Source organism: Loxodonta africana, chromosome 9 (genome assembly GCF_030014295.1).
Source record: "Loxodonta africana isolate mLoxAfr1 chromosome 9, mLoxAfr1.hap2, whole genome shotgun sequence".
NCBI lineage: Eukaryota > Metazoa > Chordata > Mammalia > Proboscidea > Elephantidae > Loxodonta > Loxodonta africana.
This window is the reverse complement of record NC_087350.1, coordinates 62,219,033-62,241,545: the sequence shown is the minus strand read 5'-3', so window position 1 is coordinate 62,241,545 and position 22,513 is coordinate 62,219,033. Positions and strand designations below refer to the sequence as shown.

The following is a 22,513-nucleotide window of genomic DNA, read 5'->3' as shown; positions in this document are numbered from 1 at the left end:
TCTTAAAAATAACAGGAAAGTGGTGATAGCACAGGCCTTCTGTTTCCAGCTAGGCTTGTGGGTTATTTTCAAGAACACAGCTTTCCTCACACTGTTGGGAGATAGCAGAATGGACCTGTTATTTTTGTTGTTAGGTGCCCTTGAGTAGATTTGACTCACAGCGACCCCATATGACAGAGTAGAACTGCCCCATAGGGTTTTCTAGGCTGTAATCTTTATGGAAGCAGATTGCCAGGTCTTTCTCCTACAAAGCCGCTGAGTGGGTTCGAACTGCCAGTCTTTCAGTTAAGCAGGCAAAGCCTTAACTAACGTGCCAGTAGGGCTCCTGGGAGCCAGGTAAATTTCATCATATACATTTAATTCCTGAGACAAGGCTGCAAGATGTACCTGTAGGTAACCTCTCTTCATACATAAGAAAATTGGGGTTCAAAGAAGTTAAGAGATTTGCCAATATTATGTAGCTAAAAAGTGGTGGGAGGGGATTAGAAACCACACAAGCCTAATCTCACAATCCTTACTCTTCCAGGACTCCATGCCATTTCCAATTAAATATTTAATTGCACTTACTGTAAAGCAATTGCTGTCAAGTCAATTCTAACTCATGGCAACCCCATGTGTGTCAGAGTCAAACTGGGCTCCACTGGGTTTTCAAAGTCTGATTTTTTGAAATTAGGTTGACAGGGTTTTCTTCTTATTTATAGCAAAGCTAGAACCTGGGAGAGATCTGGTTCAATGTGAAAATCAAACAGCAATATCAGTCCTCTGAAATTACTATCGTGGAAGGCAAGAGACTTCTAAATAATTTCTGAGTTTGTTCAAGCAAGAGATTTGGTAAATTGACAACTTCGCAACCTTTGCCATTGATTTAGGATCATCTAAGGAAAGAAAATGGAACCACTTCTTTGTGTAATTCAAAGTGTAGTCAGAAGTCAAGTTCAATGAATGGGGTAATGCTTAATTAAACTTAGGATTCATCTGCCATCCTACTTTGAACCTTCATTAATCTGTTGTAGATAACTACTTGAGGAAGAAATATTTTTTAAATATAGGGTATTATATTTCTGGGAACAATAGTCTAGGGACTGAGTTACTTAGCATGAGGTTTACGGAAAAACTTTCCATTCTAGGTCTCTACTAACTTAGAATGCACTATTTATCCAGAATCTCCAAACTTTGGATCAAATAACCTATAAAACCAAGCACAGAAATCATTGAAAACTTTATACAGCTGTTGAGAACACTTCCTAAGAGGGACTAAAAAAGACTTCTTAGCAAAAGTCACTGCTTTTTCTTCACTTAGAAGTCTACACATGGAGCAAAGACTGTATTTTCAGTTAATTTTCCCTTTCAGAATGCCTATCAACCTTCTTCCCTTTTCCCTGTGTGAAAATTCTAAATAGATAACCAAGAGCCTTTGAGTGAGTACCTGTCATGACAAAGGCAGCGAGGGGCCTGGTGGTGTGCCCAGCCCAGGTGCTCCCTGCCACGCTAACATCATAGCCAGTGTTCTCCACCAAGCCCATGACGTGAACATGTCGTGCATCTCCTGAGACTGTGAGTTGCTGAGACTCAAGCAGCGAGTGAGAATCACTAACATTGATAACAATCTTTGCAAAAGGCCCAGCTTTCGTGGTCCATGACACGTTGAAGCTGTTGGGAGTAACGTTGCTAAGGATTAGAGTGCCCAACTGTGGCTCTGGCTCTGAAGGGGAAGGAACATGGGCAGAGAGAAAGAGAGAGGCATTATTAGAGGAAGCAGGAATTCTCTGGAATGTAGCTACAGAACACAAAAACATCAATCCCTCCAAATATTTGGAGCAAAGGTAGTATATTAGGCTGTGTCTACACCAGCATTGTTTATAACGTTAGAGGATAAATTGCCTTCTCTGAAGGCACGGATTGGTGTGCTTTTAAGTATACACATGACCATTTGCTAGTTATGTATGAAAAATGCAAACTAGCCATTATATTGGTAAGACTAATGTAAAGAGTATTAAGGCTACATTTCCCAAAGTTTGTAGTGGGGCACTGGCCCTGTAAGATATTCCAAGAAAAGATAACCTCATTCTGACGTATGTAAGGTAAACACTGTATACTGTATCTCACCTTAAAGATTCACAAAGCATATTAGTATTTTAAGGACTCTAAAAGGCTGGCTCTGGGAAGAGATCTATTTAAGTTTGTCTAATCCAATATTTAATAAACATATTGATCAATGGATGCCTTTTTCTGAGAAGTGTTCTTTGAACATCTCAAGGAACTGGTGTTCCACTGAACATACTTTAGAAAATGCTATTTTGAATTTTCCGTACTTAGTCATCTTTTGATTTATTTGAGTTGCACAAATTAAAGGCTGATATTCATACAAGAGAAATTCTCTGGAGTATTTAGAAACCCAAAGGTATATGGACTATAGGAAAATCTATATATCACCCTAAATACTTTAAAGGTGAAGACGGCTTCCATTAAAAAAAAGAAAAAATCCTGGTGGAGGCACAAGTTAAACGAAAACTGGAGATTAGGCATTGTGTTTCTTGATTAGGAAATTCACTTATTGGATAATTTGGAAAGATGAATGGTTCTACTGAGGTTATAGTTCTCTTCTCTCTTAAAGTTCAGACTATCAGTGATGACAGCAACTCATTTAATGTAGCGGGCCCGTAGAGTTAGTTTCAACTAACATGTATATGGAAGTAGCCTCCAAAATGCTTATTTATGACATCATAGTAACATTAAAATGAATTCGAACCAGTCTGCATTTTAGAAAGAGGCAACAATCCAGGAGGATTGGGATACTAGGATCAGGATTCAGTCCTGGGAAAAAGCCATATTTTTCCCAAGGACTTGGGTATTCTTTTTCTTCAGCTTTAATATTCAGATGAAAGAAGGGACTCATTTGAGTCAACTTTAAAAGGACAATTTACAGCATAATTTGATGTCACAAAGTCTCTAAGGATGAAAGAATCTGACTCAGAAGCAAAGCATAGCCATGTGCCATGGCGTTGGATTTCCTACTTTGCAATTAGTTTGAGAAGCTAATGCTGCTACGGTTTTCAGCAAAAAGATTGGCAAAATACCCTAACCACACAAAAGATAAAATCCTCCAAGTGAAAATCTGTTAGCTCTTTCTCTACATTTTGCTTTAGAAATAATCTCCCAAATTAAGGATACATGTTAGGACTCTTCCCATGCTATCAGACAGAGACTGGCAGTGCCAACACATTAGCCGTGCAGAATAAGACCTAAGGTCTTGAGGTCACCTTGATCTCCAGCTGTCTTTGCAAAAGATGCAAAAAAGCTGAAAAGTGGGGCGTAAGAAAAAACTCAGGAAAAAAAAGGTAGTTAGTGTATGGTTAGCGTGCCATACAAGCAAGGGACATTCTTCTCCTGCCTCTGCTAATTCTTTAAAACAATTCCTTGACATGCTGTCTGATTCTAGGAAAGACAGACATTGAAAAAAATGTAATGCTCTGAGTGTTCACCACATGCACCAAGATTTGGACAAGATGATGGATGCCAGTAAGATTTGGACACTATGTGACAGATACCAATGGGTGACAAAACATGCTTGACAGAGGAAACATCAAAAAAGAGAAGTCCGTTTTGAGGGAATCCGGACAAATAAAAGTCTCAAGAACAAGATGAGACCCATGTAGTTGCTTGAGTGTGTTTTAGAGTCTCTTCTTAGCATATTAGGAGCGCCAACGTTACATGATTTAAGATCCTGCTAGAGAGAAAGAGAGAGTAGATCATTCTGAACAAGGAACAAAGTGTGACGTGCATACATCACTTTGAACAGGACATAGGCAACTCTTGATTAAAAAGACCACAGGCAGATGATAATGGCGGTATTGGAAAAGATTATTCAAGATTAGATGAAAGGATGATTTAGAAATTCGACCAAAGCAAGTCAGGTTAATGATATACAAACAAACAGAGCAATCCAGATGTGAGTGGATATTTAGGAAAAAAGAGGCTGACGCTGAACTTCCTTAATTTGGGGTGAGAGTTATTTGAAAGCTTTAAAGCCCTGATTTGGATGGTTCTACCAAATCCAAGAAGGATCCAGAGGGACTGTGAGGATGAAAACTGGGTAGCGGGTGATTTCTGGAATGCTGAAGTTCAACGGAGTGTAAACAACCCATAATGGAAATACCTGTGGTTGCTTGGACCATCAGGGTCTGAGCGTGCTGCCCGCCAATCAGCCCATGGAGGTGGGCAGTGTAATTAGAGGAAGCTTTGAGGTTGGTGATGACACAGCTGCGAGACACCCCAGGCACAGAGTACACCACCGTCTCCTGGGGGTGGTCAGAATTCCTAACTTCTACAAGAAAGCTATCAAAGGAGGATTCCTGAGCCTTCCAGGAGATAGACACACTGTCCCAGGTCACATTTGAGATAGTGAGGTGGCTAAGCAGAGGTTCAGCTACTAAAGAAAGAAGAAACAAATATGAAAGGGGGTCAATTTAAAACAAATTATAGGGTCAAAATCAAAACACATAAGACTAAATCCATAAAGTTTTAGATTTACGCCCACTCCAGTAAAAGAAATTGCCCTTTGTTAAAAAACAATTTGAAAAACAAATATATATGCTTGACTGATTTTCTCCTCTAGGTTTTTGAATACTTCAGTCTGGCTGAGATAGGAATTACATAATGCCATCTCTTTGCCTTTTCTATGGACCACCTTGATAACAATTTGTAGTCTCACATAGATTACAGAGAAGTCCTCTCTTAACCATGGGAAACTTAGCTGATAGATAATTTCGATGTTAGTGTTAACCCGCTTCTTGGATTTCCCAAAATATGAGGCACTATAAGGAGAAATGCCCCTGTGTTTATTCCACAAATACCCTGTTTATTTTCAGTTCGTGATATCTTATTTATCTGTCAAGATGGCCATGACCTTTGACCAAAATGTGTTAAGGCTATTTTGAATGGACAAATCTCTCCTTTCTAAATTTATGTAGGGTTCTCTTTGGCTCCATGCCCGAGGGAACCTGGCATAGTATGTATCTCACAAAAACCCTAATTTAGAGAGAGAGCAGTTTATTCTTTTGTTAGCCAAGTTCTTTGTTTCAACAAGACTATTTTACTTTCTTGTCATCTGCCATTCACTGTTATGGGAAAAAGACAGCATGGCCCAGTCTTTTCTTCTAGACATAGTGTTGGAATTGGGGTGGTCTGAATGGCAAGGCTACCTCCTATACTCATCTGATGAGCAGTCACTACTCTTTCTCTTCACTTTCCCAGTTTGGAAAAAAAAAAATACACGATGAGCCGAATTCCATCAAATCATTAGGATATTTGGGTTTTAGAAGGTCAAAGGCATTAGGTTAACAAAGAATATAAATTTTAAGACCTCTTTGGTTCGTTCAAACATCTTTCCGAGTCAAGGACAACTCTAGTTATGGTTTTTTAGTTATTGAAGAGTAGAATTCTTTTCTCCTGATTTCCGTATGACAGTCTGGACCAAACTACATTTCATTCTGCAATTGTTCTGGCTGCTGATTATTCAGGCAAATGGCTCTATGGAAAGCCACCATCTGGGCTGCTGTCAGAAAGAAATACGTTAAATAGTGCTCCAACCTGGTACCATGGGAGAGTTAGTGCACTGTGGCTTGTGCTTCGTTCGACGCACCAGGAGAGGAAGTAGCTTCACCCTGCAAAGAATACTCTGGAGAGAAGGTGTTAGAAATGGGAGAAGGCACATGTACCTGTTGTGGCTGTGGTACTGATGGTTTTGGTCCGGATGCTGGGAGCAAGTCCAGAGAGGTAGACAATAAAATCAGTACTAGAGGGGAGCCCTGAGATATGGGTGGTTCGTTCAGCACCAGAGATATTATATTCCACCGTCTCCAGCAACCTATTGGAATCAATAATTTCAATGGTAAAGGTCTCGAAGACCCCATCAGTAGCTGTCCAGGAGAGATTGAAGCTCTCAGGAGTTATGTCAGAAACATTTAAGTTTCCAATTTCAGGTTCCTTGGCTGAAAAAGGAGAGATGGGAGAGAAGAAAAAGAAGACAAATTAGTGTTAATCATTTGACTTATGTTTTAAGATTGAGTTTGTTAATAGAACCGTAGCTGGATACAAAGATCTGTTAGCTCAGGGTTAGGGCCAAAATGAAGCAAAATGTTACCGGCGCCAATGAAATAGAAAAAGAGTCTTTGTTAAAAGAAAAATGCAACCGAGGAGGGTATGACAAATTCCTCAGCTCTGCAGCTGTTACACGTGATCAGGCCCTGGCCAAGAGATCCTGATGAAGGAAGAAGAACTGAATGATCTCATCAGGAATTCCTGTGCCTCAGCTCTGGATGCTTCCCGGAGCCCCACCTCAGGGGTGCTGGCCATCCGTCAAAAGATAGGAGTGCTGGCAGCTTCTGGGCTCTTAAATTGCACCCAGGAGACCAAGATTACTTGGCTCCCTCCTGCAGGCATCTTTTGCTTTGAGAGAGCTCCCATCTGTTCAAATAAGAATGAAATAATTCTGATGCCATTACTCTCTCAAGGTGGTACCTTGAGGCTTCTGATTTTCTGCCTTAAAGGGAATTGGCAATTTTGTCGGTGCAATTCTTGGTATTTTCTTTATAGTTTGAAAAAAGGTCAGCCTTTCTCATATTCTATTAAAATAGCACCATCTCTCTTAACACCTTCTATGTGGTCCAAGAAGGCTAGTATTGCATTGCCAGTCAAGAGAGCTAAGCCAAGACAAGGCAGTTCAGGCAAGCCTTTTCGGCCAAGAAATGACAGGAATAAAACATGCAGAGGAGAGGCAGAAGCAGGGTTTGAAAAGCTAGTACTTTCTGGTTAGCAAGGAAGGAGAAGAGTCCTAATCTCTGAGGCCAACCCAACAGTTTTGGTGAGACACAGACCAACTCATCAAAAGTAAGAATGTTGCTATCATTAAAAAGAAAAGAAAAGAAAAAAAGATGAAAGTCATCCAAATCACTAGATTGGCAGGAAAGATCAGAAGTGGCAGGTGACTTCTCTGCCTTCTGGGAAGGGAAGGTTTGTGGATGCCAGATAAAGAGCCCCTATACATTCAGGGCAGCCTCAGCAGAGCTGCCAATTTCAAGGCACTTCGAGGCCATTGTCATTAGAAGTTGTCTGTGTTTTATATTTATCTCAGTGAGAGTTACTGAAATGATTGGGGCTGACTGTGGATGTGTGTTTGCCACAATCAACTAGGACCTATAGGTTTGTCATGAAAATTTAATTGCAATAAGCATATAAATAGAGGGGCAGGCATATGCAAAACAAAACAACCAAGTCGCTATCGAGCTTCAAACCAGTCTAGGCACATAGGAAGATAAGCAATTGAAGACCGTGTTGGGGAAGGGCTGCTCTTTTCAGCAGGCTCCTGAAGAAACACTGAATGCCTTGTGACTCCGGAACAGTGATGAGTCAACTATAATGTACCCTCCTGGGTCTGGGGTAGGGCATGTGCCAGCTCTTGAATAGAAGGGCAAAAGGGCTATCAGTTTGTTGACATTCACAGCCTGGGACGTTCCTTGTGCCAGATACTGTTGGGTGTACTTCTGCTAATGAATGGCTTTCTCTTGGGTACAGTCTCCAGTCATAATTGTGATTTTTTTTTTTTTTTTTTTTGGTCTAGTGTTTGGTAATTTGATGTTCTAACAATGACTTAGTATCTGAGACAGTTACCCGGAGGAGGCTAATTCAGTTCTCTTATTATATACTCAGTGCATTTTAAAGAAGCATTTTATAAATGCAAGAACCACAGTACCTAAGCCCTTGAAGGACCTGGAGATGGGGAAGCACCATCTCCAACTAGCAAAAGCCTCTCTAAAGTAAATAATCTGTGTTCCACCAGAGCTCATGTGATGGGAAGGATGGGCTTTCAGTTATAACCAAGCACTGGAGAATTAAAACCTCCAGGCTGTCTCTTGAAACAAAAAAGCCATGCTTTAAAAGAGATGTAGTTGTAAGATCAGCCAGGCAGAGTTTGGAGGAGAGAGGCTGGGAGGCTGGAGGCCGGGACTGGCAACATCTGCATTGTTCACCCTTGAGGTGCAATGGTATCTGGAATAAGGCACAGCTCACTGGGAGGTGTCTGAGCATGCATAGCCAGCAGCTGAAGGGCACAGAGAAGTCAGCTATGGAGAGAAGCTCATTCCTGCAAGGTCTCTTGAAAAGAAGCAGGGAATTTTTTTTTTTTTTTGTGGCGGGCAGGGGGAAACTTTGAGAAGAAGATACCTGTGGAGGCCTCGGCAGAGAGTGCTGGTGTTCTATAGCCCCGAGTCACCCCATAGATGGTGACTCTATAGGGGGTGGCAGCCTTGAGACCTGGGATGTACACAGCCCTCAGGCTACCAGGCACCGTGAGGTTCTGAGCTGCCTCCACCTTGTTAGCCTCCTGCACCTGAATAACAAAGTGCTCATAGGCCTGGTCGGCTGCGGTCCAGTTGAGTTGGAGGCCATCCCAGCCAACCTCAGTCACGGCCAACTCTCCCAGCTGGGGGAGTTCCTCTGAAGAAGGACAGAGAAGTATTGGTCAGTTCTCAAAAGGGAGCATGAGGAAACCAAACGTCCCACAGCCCAGCTCCAGGAAAGAGAGAAAGGGGTGAGAGAAGGGCTTTTCTGGTCAGTCCTGGTCTCTGGGCATTTCCAATTTGAACCCTGGTACTTTGACCACAGCTTTCTTCAGGAACTGATGTGACCAGAAAAGGGAATGTCTGCATCTATCATCCCCAAGATGGCGATGACATCTGGGCAATGCACGGTCCGTAGGGAGGCCTCTGAGTCTGTGCCACCTGCAGCTAAAGGCACAGGGAAAAGATAGGATTGTGGGTCAGGGTGAGGGAGGTAGGGAATGGTTAGACATGCAGGTTTTGGAGGCAAATAAACCTTGGTTAGAATTCCAACGCTGATATTTGCTAGCTGCGTAATCTTGGGCATGTCACCCTGCTTCTCTCCGATGCTCAGTCTCATCTTTAAATGGGCCGGTCGTACCCATTTCATTGTATTATGTGGTGATTAAATGATAAAATATTTATAAGCATCTTACAAATATTTTTTCCTTTAGAAAATAAGTGATAAACTTATCCTGAGATATAGTGAAAGCCTGATAGGTGGCAGCTTAAAAATACATACCCTTGTTTAGCTGTTTTTCCTTGGAACTTCTTAGTCATGTAGGGAGAATTGCCTGCTTCTTTTCATTATTGAAATTAGAGAGATCTCATTGCTGGGCTCATGCTCTCTGTCTGGGTTTATAAAGCATGTGCTGTTTCAAGCTTTGACAAGTATGTTGTTTTTGCTCTGGATTTTTCTCAGAGCTTGGGGATCAGAGATTATGTACAAAATGCTGGCTGGCTCTTCTCCTCCTGCCTTAGTCCAGTGGTGCTCGCTTTGTGTCTGAATGAAGAATGGCTACATCACGAAGCGAGACCGTTTGTGTGAAATGAGCGTGCCTACTTTTAAGTAAAAGTGATTATGGTTTTCTCAGTAACTGGTTCAGAGAAGGGGACATTATTATTTTTTACAATGTAGGATGGAAATTTGATGTAGTTATTACCCCTGACTGAGAAAGCTTGGATTTGGAATATGGAAAAGCCCAGAGCTTAGTGGGATGCTTCTTAGAGTTAAATGCAATCTCTCAGTCTCTGTCTTTAAGGCTGAAGTGGCCGTGGTTTAACAATGAGATACGTCAATATCTCTGGGGATTGCAACCAAAAAAAAGTATAAGATATTTGTTCTCAAGTATCCCAGGGTTCAGTGCAAGAGGCAGTGCAAGAGTCTGGGAAGCCTCTGTCTCCCACAGCGGCTGTTCTCAAACTGTGCTTACATAGATGGGGGGTCTTTCTGGAAGAACTGGAGTGGGGACATGGGCGGTGGGCAGCCCCTCCTCCTTCCCAGCTCAGAGAGAACAGCTGCTCTTTTATCTGTCAAATTGTGGGGCTCCTTGTGAGATTACATTTGCAAAAGGAGTGTTGCTGCTAAAAGAAGTTCGAAAACTATAGATATAGATTATTAGTGTCCAGCATCCGGAGCTCACCTGTCTTAAAGGTACTTTTGCTCTTGTTTCGTGTGAAAATATTCCAGGAAATACAGGACAACTTGGTCAGCTTAGGTGTCTCACAGTATCTATCACCTTTCATATTTTTGCAACTGTGTGAAGTTCCCACCAAGGACCAAGTTTATTTGGCATTTGTGAGCAAGAAAATGATTTTTTTTTTGAATTAGGTGATTTGAGTGGCATTGTCAAAACCCTGGGTCTATAGAGAAGGGCAAAAAACCACTATTACCGAAATTTTGGTCCATTTGTCCGTTGTTGTTAGGTGCCCTTGAGTCAGTTTTGACTCATAGTGATACCACGTGACAGAGTAGAACTTTCTCATAGGGTTTCGAAGGCTGTAATCTTTATGGCATCAGATCACCAGATCTTTCTCCAGCAGAGCCACTGGGTGGGTTTGAGCTGCCAACCTTTTGGTTAGCTTCTAAGCACTTAACCGTTGTACCACCAGGGCTCTTTTTAAAGCTATTTCTAGAATCCTCAGGAACAGCCCACCATCTTCTATAACAGATGGGGCAGCATATTTGCAGGGGACAAATTGAGATTATTTTTTCCCCTCAAATTGAATGAAGAACATCGAGGTCAAATGTGGCTGCCCTTCCTTGGAAATGTTTCAGCCTTGAGTATTTGTTAGAGAGACTTGGATAATTTCAGTGGAAGGTGACTACAACATTTGCAAAGGTTATTCTGCAGAGATGTGACTACAAGTTGGACGGCATTAGTGACTCCAAGGCCACTACTGATAAACTTTCTCTAGAAACCTCTGGTCTTATCCTGTGCCACAGCCTTATGGTTTATGCTGTTGTTATGAGTCTGTTGCCATACAACACATTTAGCTATTTACTGTTGAACTGTTGAATACCTGCTGTGTGTTGGGGATATTGTTAAGCACTTCCATTCAATATCTCATTTATTGCTCATGACAGTATTCTGAAGTAGGGGTATTACCTCTGATTTAAAGATGAGACAAGAAGGCTTAGAGATGTAACCTAATCTACCCAAGAATATTCAGCCAGTAAGGTGGAATTCTAACCCAGATCTTCCTTAGTTAGAGCTTGTGTTCATGCTACCTGTCAACAACATCAAGGTAGGACCCTGCCTTATGGGGACTTTTCTCTATTGCAATGACAGTCTTCGTAAGTGGTCTGGAAGGAGGATCAGATACCTGTGATGACTTCCACAGCAAGGGGTCGAGTGCTGCGGCCCCTCACCACACCTTGCAGAGTGATTGTGTAAGAAGTACCAGCCCTAAGGCCTGGGATTTCCACCAAACGCAGGCTGCCAGGAACTGTAAGATTGCGAGCCTCTTCTGCCCGGTCAGCCTCCTGGACCTGAATGACAAACTGTTCATAGGTTCCATGTGGGGCAGTCCAGTCCAGTCTGAGGGTATCCCAGCTAACTTCGGTCACTGTTAGGTTTCCCACATCTGGAACCTCCTCTGCACAAGGACATAGAGTTACTGAGTTACTAAAGAAGGCAACTGTATGGTGGGATTCAGGTGAGTTGGTATTTCCACTAAGGTTGGGATGAGCTGTCTGGTTAATGTTGAGTACGGTGCATAATTTACAGCAGGTATCGAGCACTCTAATTGTTGGTGCCAGAGCCAGAGTTTTTCTATTCAGCTTTCGGGAATGAAATATAGTTTCAGGAATTGTTCACAACTTCCATTCTTGATATGTAAATCGGGCTTTGGGGAGTCATCTGGAGCACTCTGAAAATGAGCTCAGAGCTATTTTTTTAAAATTTTCACTTTCAAGTTGTGCTTCCCAACTTCTTATATATTATGACTAAAATTTGCTTTGAAAGAAAAGCCACCTCTCAGTTTTGTACAGGGAGAGTATGTGGAATTTTCCATGGGATGGGCTACCACGCCACTCTTAGGACCAGGCCATATAAGGGAGTATGACATTTGGGAAGAAGCAAGGATGATTCATGGGTATTCGCCCAACATAGTAAGAGCTGAACATAGTTTAGAGCAGGACAGGGCTCTGATCCCTCCTGAGAAAAGACAAAGATAAGGAAGAAAATTAATGAATTAGTGTAGGATACCTGTCAAGACTTCAACAGAGACAGGGGTTGTGCTGTAGTCCTGAGTGACCCCACGGATGGTGATGCTATAATGAGTGTCTGCTTTGAGCCCAGTGAGGTCCACGGACCTCAGTCCTCCCGGGACTGTTAGGTTGTGGGCTGCCTCTAATGTGTCTGTCTCCTGCACCTGAATGAAAAAGAGCTCATAGGCCCCTTCTGGAGCGGTCCAGTTGAGCTTGAGGGCATCCCAGCCCACCTCGGTCACTGCTACCTCTCCCAACTTGGGAGTGTCCCCTGGAGAAGAACAAAGAACTAGTTAAATGATCAAATCATACAACAAGGTCCAGGGAATCTTTAACACAAGAATAAACTTTATGTTACTTGAAAAATGTGTCTTTCTTTAGATAAGCACCGTTATCATGCAGTCTCCTAAATTTTAGAAATATAGCAAAGAGGGAGAGGTGTAGGAAAATATTTGTTTTCTTATCTTATTAGGGATTAGCGCAAACTTCCAGGGGATGAGGGGATTAATTTTGTGATTCCCTCTCCTCCCCCCTTTAAATATATTGCCTTAATATCCCTAACAGGAGTAAGCCTGTTTATGAGGCTAAAGGGCTCCTCCCTTGGAGCTGTGTATATAACCCCAGAGGCTGGACTCCGCACAGCTCCAGAAGGCATTGTCCACATGTGTACAGTCTGAACAGTGCCTCTGCGTTGTGCAACTCGATGGCCTGGCCTCCATTAATAGACACCAAAGGAAGCGTTACAACATATGGAAGAACAAGGCCATTCAAAAGATAGTTGTATCTGACTATCTTTGGGTAGTTTCCTGTTGAGAAAAACAAAGCTATGGGTAGAGAGGTAAGAGGTACCTGTGGAGGCCTCGGCAGAGAGTGCTGGTGTTCTATAGCCCCGAATCACCCCATAGATGGTGACTGTATAGGGGGTGGCAGCCTTGAGACCTGGGATGTACGCAGCCCTCAGGCTACCAGGCACCGTGAGGTTCTGAGCTGCCTCCACCTTGTTAGCTTCCTGCACCTGAATGACAAAGTGCTCATAGGCCTGGTCGGCTGCGGTCCAGTTGAGTTGGAGGCCATCCCAGCCAACCTCAGTCACTGTGAAGCTTCCCAGTTCAGGGGCTTGTTCTGAATAATGACAGAGATGGAATCAGTTAAATCAGCCCTCGAAACACATCCATCCTGGAACCTAGAGATGGAAAACCTGCTGGCAGTGAGGACAGGCCACCAGAGCCTGGGGTTGTGTTTTGCTCACTCCATCCCTTAGTGGTCCTTTCTTCCTTAAAATACCAAAAGAAAAATCAGTGTGGTTATTTTGTCTTCATGCATATTGGGTTAGTTTTTGAGAAACAGTATTTTCTTATTGACCAGTATCCTGTAGATTTAAATGCTTTATAGGTATATGTAGGTCCTTGGTGGGTGCAAATGGTTTGTACTCGACTACTAACCTGAAGTTCGGTGGTTCAAGCCCACCCAGAGGTGCCAGGGAAGGAAGGCCTGGTGATCTGCTTTCATTAAGATTACAACCAAGAAAACCCGATGCAGTAGTTCTGCTCAGTACATGCAGTTATCATGAGTCAGAATAGAGTCAATGGTAATGAGCTGGTTTTTTTGTTTTTTTTGGTTTATAGGTATATGTTAGTGGCATTCTGGGATTTAGTTTCCATTTTGGAAAGTGCCTCTCATCATAAAAAAGGAACCCTCAGGTTGTCTGTGGCTTTGATCTGAGCTGTTCTGCCTTCTATATTTTGAGTCAGTTGGCTCCTCTGTTTTCCCTTTCTTTTCATGCCTCCTCAGTCTCTTCTGGCAGGCCTATTTTACAGTTTCTTTATATTGGGATTTGGTAAATTTCTGGGGTTCAAACCAATATACTCAAACCACGTCTGTAAAGAGTAAGGATAAATTAACATAGTACAAGTAAGGCAGAACTGAGGAAGGCAGTGAGTCTTTGAAAAATTGTCCCCTACTGGATGGAAAGAAAGATTGAGGTCTTGGGAAAAACGACTTACAAAGCGCAATTAAAATTGAATGCACCATCTTCATTCATTTCCTGAACACACAGAATAGACTACAAAATCTGCCTTAAGGAAGATAATTTGCCCAGAGCTGAGCTTAAGTGGACTTTGCATGACCTAGGAAGAAAGGCTTTTCTCAGGAAATGGGTCCTGTAAACAAGAGTGTAGAAACTGTCTTTTGCTCATTTAAAAGAATAAATTGTTTTTCTATGAATGCCCAACATTGCTGCTAATTGCAAATGAGCCCTATGTATCCATTAAACAGGCTTCTTACTTGAAAATCTTAGCTCACAATTTGATTAGGAAGACCCTTCCAGAAGGGAATACGTTTCCTTTCTAGAATCTATTTAACACAGACTTTTCTAAATTCTGGAGAATATTCTCCCTAATTGTTTCATATCGGCAAAGCTTACACTCCTTCAAGTCTTGTTTGATCTAGAACGGGGATGAGCAGAGGACAGCCTGAGGTCCAAATCTGTCCCACCACTTGTTTTGACAGTCAGTAAGCTAGGGTTGTTACAGTTTTAAATGGTTGGGAAAAAAAACCAGTGAAAGAATATTTCATGAAGTATGAAAATTATGTAAAATTCAAATTTCAATGTCTGCAAATAAAGTTTTACTGGAACACAGCCATGCTTGTTCATTCATGTGTTGTTGCTGGCTGCTTTTGTGCTCCAATGGCAGAGATGACAACTTGCATCAGAGATTATATGGCCTGCAAGGTCTAAAATATTTATGGAAATTGTTCTGGCTCTTTACAGAAAATGTTTGCCTATCTCTGGTCTTGACCTGCGTTCTATGGGCTCCTCAGTTCCCCCAGATTCATGTCCTGGAACTCATATTCAAGGCCTCATAGCAGTTATTAACATGCAAACATGGTCTCTTGGAGAAAGAGAGGCTCAAAACTTAGAGTGGTCTATCTAGTTTTGGGGAAGGGTCAGCCGTCCTTAAATCGGCTGGTCCTTGTGAAGTCAGGGGCAGTGTTCTCAGATATCACAGTTATATCCTCAACATTGGATTGAAGCACAACTACATTCAGGAGGGTGTCCTATCTGAATATGCCACAGGTCTCCATGTGTAAAAGGGGTATAGGAGAAAATCAAGTCTAAAGTCAAGGAAATTGATTCTTAACGATTCTTATGGCCCTTAAACTCCTCTTCTTACCTTACTTTCCTCTTTTTTTCTTTCTGCTATCAAAAATCGCTTGTCAGGAACTTATCTGACATTGACAATTTACCTGTTAGCGTGAATTAATCACTGCTCTTCCTCTCCAGCTATCTGCATTTTTTAGCCTTACCTCTAATTGTGTCATGAAAGGTATTTTGTTTATTTTTTTTTCATGAAAGAAATTTCAGGTTCAGATTGCAAGAGATGTGAGGAGAGTTACCTACCTGGGAGAGGAAGAAGGTGATTATGGGATTGCCTGTTCAGCTGTTACACTAAAGATGCACGGGGAAGGAGGAGATACGCATTGAAAGTTGTCTCTTCCTGGTGGGAATCTTCTTTTCTCTTTGAATCAGGTTTTTGAGATCACTGATGCTTTTATTCAATGGCCTCTGATCCTTGCTTCAGCTGTCCATACAGCTGTTAGGTTTACTTTCACATACTGTCAAGTTGCTCTAATAGTCATGGTGATGATATTTCCACCAAAATATTTCACCTACTCCTCCACTTTTTTCTTTCTTGCCTTTTTTTTTTTTTTGGTAGGCAAATTAATTAAGAGAATCAGTTTATTATTTAGAAAGGAAGTGCTGTGGCTATGTCTGTAGTGGATGCTGTTGGTGCCCCACTCAGGTCCGTTCACCAAGGGGACACCACCCACTTTCCAGCTGCTGGAAGTGTTGGCTGCTAAAGTTTACCTTTGCCCCATTCTAGAGAATTGATGGTGGCAATTATCTATCCATCTATTTATCTACCTATCAATTGATCAATCAATCTATCATCATCTATCTATCTTCCAAAGGAAGTCAGCTCCAGGAGAGCAGGAACTTCATTTTGCTCAGTGCAGTACTCATTTTCTCCAGCGCTACCATCTCTTTCAAAACTACCATCGTTCCTAATCTGAACTATGCAATGGTCTCCTAACTGGTCTTTCTGCTCCCACACTTGCTGCTTTACAGTTTAATTCCCATAGAACAGCCAGAAAAGTCTTTTAAAAATATCTCTTTTCTGCTCTCAGCCCTCCAAGGACTTGCCTTTACCCTTAGAATGAAATTAAAAAAAAAAAAATCTATCTAATGGGCTCAAGCCTAATGATTGTGAGCATGGTGCAGGATGGGGCAGTGTTTCATTCTGTGGTACATAGGGTCGCTACGAGGTGGAACTGACTCAACAGCACCTAACGAGAACAATCTACAACTCTCTCTCTCTACCTCTCTCTCTACCTGCCTATCTGTCTATGTATCTATCTATGTATCTACCTATGTATGTATGTATCTATCTATCTATCATCCAAAGGAAGTAAGCTCCACGAGGGCAGGAACTTCATTTTGCTCATTGCAGTACTTCTGTCTCTTAGAGCTGGTACTTCATAAATATTTGTTGACTAAGCGAATAGAAGAAAACAATTTTTTTTTATCACTCTCTCTAAGTACATGCAAAGTATGAAAGGTTAATGCACATGTACATGTTTTTGAACGGAAAACATGTTCTAATCCTACTGACCTTTCAAAGCATGAAGAACAGCTTGATGGCACTTGGTGCATAAATCCTGAGAAATCCAGTACTTAAGGTAATAGAGGAGCCCTGGTGGTTAAGAGGCTGCTAACCAAGAGGCTAGCAGTTGGAATCCACCAACTGCTCCTTGGAAACCCTATGGGGCAGTTCTCACCTGTCCTATAGGGTCACTATGAGTTGGAATTGACTTGACGGCAATGGTTTTTTTTTTTTTAAGGTAATAGAAATGGTGGTTTGACTAATTAAACTAATGCTAGTCAGACAGTAGGAGGTGCAACTTTCATGAATGCAATCAATAAATAAATTAAAGGGAAAGGGGCAAGAATTAGGAAAAGAGGAGGAATAATATGAATGAAAACACAGCAGACAACAGTTGAGGCGGGGACCAAGAGTCTCTACATAAATGCTGAATATACATTTCCATTTAAAGGACAGTCTTGTGGGCTTACTGCCCCAGAGGCCAAGTGTTTCTGTTGTGCAGTACCTCATTGAATTTCTCGGCATTTCTTTATGAAAAGGCTGTTGTCTTTTTCTTACAGCTGTTCACCGGAATCTACTCGCTGAACAATGTCAGTGGGCCTGGGAAATTACAGTCCCCAAATCCCATTTCTGTGCTCATGGTGGGTGCAAACAGCTGACCTAGAGGAATTTCTGGCAGAGCCAACTTGAGATTCCCACCGTCTTATACGGTAGTTATATCTCATGGCTGGATGAGAGCACTAAATACCAGCTTGGTGAGAAATCCATTTTCAGTGTTCACTTGTGGGACAAAGAGTGATTCTCTCACAGCAGGGAGATGGTCAAATCCAAGCCCTACTACCCGAAAGGGGAGGCTAAGTTGCTTCAATCTCATTTTTTCAAAATAAGTTAACTGAAACTAAAAGTCTTGCCTGCCTTAAAACCCTTCAGTGGCTCTTTTTCACTATCAAGAATGAAGCCCAAGCCTTTTAGCATGATATTCATGGCCCTTTGTAGACTGTCCTCATGTCTCATACCTGGGTAGAAGCAGTCCATGAACAGAATCAATAGAATTGATCACCTGAACTCATTTTAGACTCCTGGCAGAGGCTTCTCTCTATCAAATATCTCTTCTCCTTCTCTTCTGTACTAACAACCAACCATGATTTTATATGGACAGTATAATGCTCAGGCAGACGACTCTCTTTCCCAGCTTCATCTACAACTAGTAGTGGCCAATGAAATGTGAGGAGAAGTCATTGGTGAGGCTTCTAGAAAGAACCATCTAGAAGGCACTTGTTTTTTTTTTGGTTTGGTTCTTCCTCTTGCATATTGCTTAGAACACAGGTGTGAAGGTTATACTGCAACAACCATGCTGTGACATTGAGGTGTCTTCTAAAATGGAAGCCAGGAGTTAAGAATGGTAGAAAATAAAGATAAAAGGAGTCTCTGATAATTTGCACCATGCCATCCCTGAACCTCTAACTCCAGATTTATTTTGTGCGAGAGGAAACCAACCTCTCTCTTACTTAAGTGATTTATTATTTGAAATTTTTGTCATATGCAGATGGAGGTATTCATAATGAAAAAGATTCCTCAAGGCATTTCTAAGTATGTTCTTTATTATAACCCCTTCTTTGCTTACCAAAGCTCAGGCGGAATAGCACCTCAGCCAACCTTTCCTGGCTGCTTCTCACTCCCCTGATGGCTCCCTTTCTTTGATTAAATTCCATCTAATATTCTGAGTATCTACTCTTCCCCAAGAACTGTGAGCTGGAGTACATGAGCAGACGGAACAATGCTTACTATGTGGCCCACTTCTCCCTCAAGGATCAGTATAATACACAGTATGCAGTAGGTGCTCAATGCAAGCTCACTAATTAAATTGAAAATAAAGACTATTACTTGCCAAACCCTGGAGAAATAACATTTACCACTTACACTTCTTGATTGAATATTTTGGGGTCAAAATTAAATTGCATATTTTTCGTATAGGAAGAACCATTTTTTCCCCCTTTTTGTTGTTTCAATTTAGCCACTGAGAAGACATGGCAGGAGGGTCAGTGAGGAGGATAACGGGGTTAAAGGGGCATTGGAGGTCAGGATTAAGCTGTTGTCTTGGAAAACCAGGGTTCATCTCTTAATGACTAAAGCAAAAGAGAAAATGGAAGGGCACTTTGGGAGACTCAAAGGATCATGTGCTACTTCCCAGTGGTAATCTTAGACGGAAGAAGGAGACCTGGAATAAAAGTATTTACTGGAAAATAACAAAAGAATTATTATCATTATCTTGGTCACCTTCAAAAGAAATGAAATGAAAAATAAATCAATTGTTAGGTTGAAGAGGGGAAGAAAAATGAGAAACAATTTAGAATAATTTTAAAAACGCACACATAATTAAAAAAAAAAAAACCTGAGGACAAACAAACAAATACAAACCCTAATGTTTAAGTTCTACTAGAAAGAACCACTTAAAAATCACTATTGCTCAGTGAGGGGCTATTGCTGACAAAAAGAAAAGTCAATACACAGTAAAGACAAGAAGGGGTTTTTTAAAGTGATGTGTAGTGACATGGTGAGTAGAGAAAGTAGCATGTCTACCCATTTGGCTTTCTCATGTGCAAACAAGCTGGCCAAGGGGATCCACGAACCTCAGGATCAATAGGGGGTTTGGAAGGTGCTCGGAGGCAAGACTCACCGGTGGATGCCTTTACCCGCGCGGGTTTGCTCTTGTGTCTTCCTTTCTCTGCCGTAAGGATGATGGTGTATTCCTGTCCAGGCTCCAGGCCTCTCAGAACGTGGGAGGTGGTGTCTCTGGGAAGCTGCACCTGCATCTGCTGCCCCATGGGGAGGCTGTAGTTGAGGCGGTAATGGTCAAACTTGGCCAGGGGTGTCTTCCAGAGCAGATTCAGGGTGGTTTCCGTAGTTTCTGACACCCGGAGGTCCTTGGGAGCATCTATCTCTGGAAGGAAAACAGAGAGACAGCACCTTTCAGGCTGGTTCAAGAGCTAAAAGTTGGCAGGTTCCATGCTGTGATCCTAGCTCTGCCATGGAACTGGCTTCAGGCAATTCACTTGAGCCTCAGTTTTTACCTTTGTAAAAGGGTCCTCATCATGCATTATACATTATATATTTTGGAAGATTAAAAATGAATATGGTGTGTATATCCATACCCTGGAATGACACTCAACAATTAAAAGGATGATCTATTGACACAAGAAACAACTTCGATGGATCTCAAGGGAATTACACTGAGTGAAAAAAGTCAGTCTCAAAAAGGTACATACAGTTTGATTCCATTTACATAGTACTGCTCCCAAATGACACAATTACAGAGATAAAAAACAGATTAGTGGTTGCCAAAGCTTAGGGATGAGGAGATGGAGGGAGGTGACTGTGGCTATAAAGGGGTAGCATGACAGATCCCTATGATGGAACTATTCTGTGTCTTGACTGTTGTGGTGGACACAAGAATCTACACATACGATAACATTGCACAGAACTAAATACACACACACACACAAATGAGTGCATGTAAAACTGGTGAAAATTGAATAAGGTCAATGGATTGCACCAATGTCAATGTCCTTGTGATGTTATACTACAGTTATGCAAGATGTTACCACTGGGGGAAAATGGCTAAAGAACATAGGGGATCTTGCTGTATTATTTCTCACAATTGCATGTGAATCGATAATATCCAAAGGAAAAAAAAAAGAAGAATATGTATGTTCAGAGCCCAGCATTGGATCCTGTATAATTTGGAAGCTTAATAAAGCAGGATATACGTTCTTCTTACACACCAGCCTCCTTTTTCCTCACATACCTGGCAAGAGTGACACTGAGGTAAGTGGAGAGGCAGGGGGAAATTTTTTCTTATTGAAGCGTGAATTATCCAGAATAAAACTTGCTTCAAATCGCCTGGAGGCTGGAGCTACAGGATGTAATGAGTTAAGTGCAGACGCTTCCAAGGAGGCAGGACCTGAATTAAATGCTGGTCCTGCCATTTATAATCTGCTTGGCTGGGAATATAAAACTTAGATATTTTCTAATAGGGAACTCCCCAAATACATTTCAATTAGACAACAGTTTGTACAAAAAAATGGAATTAGTTAGCAACTTCGAAAACATTTGCATATTATAAAATCTGCTTCCAGTTTTTCTTTAAAATATCCCTTGGCTCCCTTCTTGGCATGGCATGAGTGGCATTGGCATCATTTAAATGGGGTGTCCACTCACTCTTCCTGTTTACTCATTTTTGTTACTTTTGAATTTAGACATGTGGGCTAAATGATCTCAGAGACCACTGTCTCATTTGAACTTCTACTTTTACTTTTTAAATAGGTTTTCTGCCACCTTGGCCATGTCTTGTCTGCCTATCCTACCTGCCAGCTCTGTGGTGGTGGAACCCATGATGCTTCTCACCTGTGGCCGCATTGATGGTGGCTGGGTTGCTCTCCTTGTCCTCCTTCACAGCGGACACTCCAATTCCATATTCAGTTCCTGGCCTCAGACCTACAGGAAAATGGGTGGGTTAGGATTCAGTCTGAAATCATAAAGACTTGCAGAGGACCATGACAATGGCTCTCAGCTACACGAAGGCTAGGATTCTCAATGCCCAAAATATTTTGAAAACCAACTTGCTGCAGTCCAAGTGAAGGGATTGCTGGGAACTGGACTTAGTTCTCTCTCTGGAGAATTGCAAAACAGGGATATGTGGGAGCAGGTTGCCAGCCCTTTGAGGACCCCTGGGAACAGTTGGATTGGGGAAGCAGAACTTGCCTGTGAGCGTGGTTTTGGTTGTGGCTTGTTGGCTCTTCGGGACGTCAACCTCTGCGTGGTCACCTCCGGAGATGGGTGCGTACTTAATTCTATAGTTGTCGATGGCAGCCTTGCCGTTCCTCCATTCCAGGGTGATGCTGTTGTCTGTCTGGGAGATGCGTCTGAGATTCCTGGGAGCATCCAGGCCTGTTGGGGAGAGGAGGGAAACTTTGTATGAAAATACCAGGTGCCAGGAGAGCTGGAGTCTTTGACAGTTCAACCTGTCATAGAGAAGGTGCCTGCCGTTGGAGAGAGATGACAGAATAACACAGATAGCACTCTGCCTTGGTAGTGGATGCACAAATCTAAACAAATACTACATATTTGGCACCTTTCCCCATTATTAGTTTGTGTGCCATTTCAGTCATTCATGTTTTCCTTAGATTTTGTTCTTAAAAAAACGATTACAAATTAGCTCTACAAGAGAGAACTGGTCTGTTGTGTTCATCACTGTATTTCTAAAAACTCACATAGTGCCTACTGAACACTGAAAAAAATACTGATTGAATGAATGCCTGGAACTTTGATACTTTTAAAATGATGCCATTGACTAAGAGGTTAGGAGGCATCTTTGCCATTCATCTTTTCCACATATTGTATTTTATTATTAAAACATTTATTTGATTTTTATTTGAACCAGAACTTTTGTCAGACAGAGAACGTCAGATCAGCATCCTCTATGTGCATAAAAAAGTATCCTTTGGCACTTTTCCTTTGAATAAAATAATCACTACAATATTCTAAAATAAAATTTAAAGGAATGAAAATCCACTCTTGCCTTTTTCCTGCTGTGAAATGCTCTGGGAGTCACCTATGATGGTTGGTCATAGGTGTCAACTTGGCTGGGCTATGGTACCCAGTTATTTAATCAAACGTTAGTCTAGGTGTTGTTGTGAAGGGATATTGTAGATGTGGTTAACTCTCTAGTAAAGATTACCCTAGGTGATGTAGGTAAGCCTCAT

At 41.8% G+C, this 22,513-nt stretch overlaps 1 protein-coding gene across 2 annotated transcripts in view; it reads right to left on the bottom strand.

Annotated features, from left to right (window-relative positions):
- TNC (tenascin C) overlaps positions 1–22,513 on the bottom strand; it is a 99,219-nt gene that overhangs the window by 33,797 nt on the left and 42,909 nt on the right. Inside the window, exons 8-16 of one of the 2 annotated variants that reach the window (XM_064291558.1) lie at positions 21,513–21,698; positions 21,156–21,245; positions 19,429–19,692; positions 12,937–13,209; positions 12,086–12,358; positions 11,202–11,474; positions 8,221–8,493; positions 5,718–5,990; positions 1,427–1,702 (exon numbers count right to left, since the gene is read on the bottom strand). In XM_064291558.1, coding sequence (XP_064147628.1) covers positions 1,427–1,702; positions 5,718–5,990; positions 8,221–8,493; positions 11,202–11,474; positions 12,086–12,358; positions 12,937–13,209; positions 19,429–19,692; positions 21,156–21,245; positions 21,513–21,698 — 2,181 coding nt within the window. The remainder of the gene's footprint in view (positions 1–1,426; positions 1,703–5,717; positions 5,991–8,220; positions 8,494–11,201; positions 11,475–12,085; positions 12,359–12,936; positions 13,210–19,428; positions 19,693–21,155; positions 21,246–21,512; positions 21,699–22,513) is intronic. The other variant, XM_010587700.3, reaches the window with a different exon arrangement.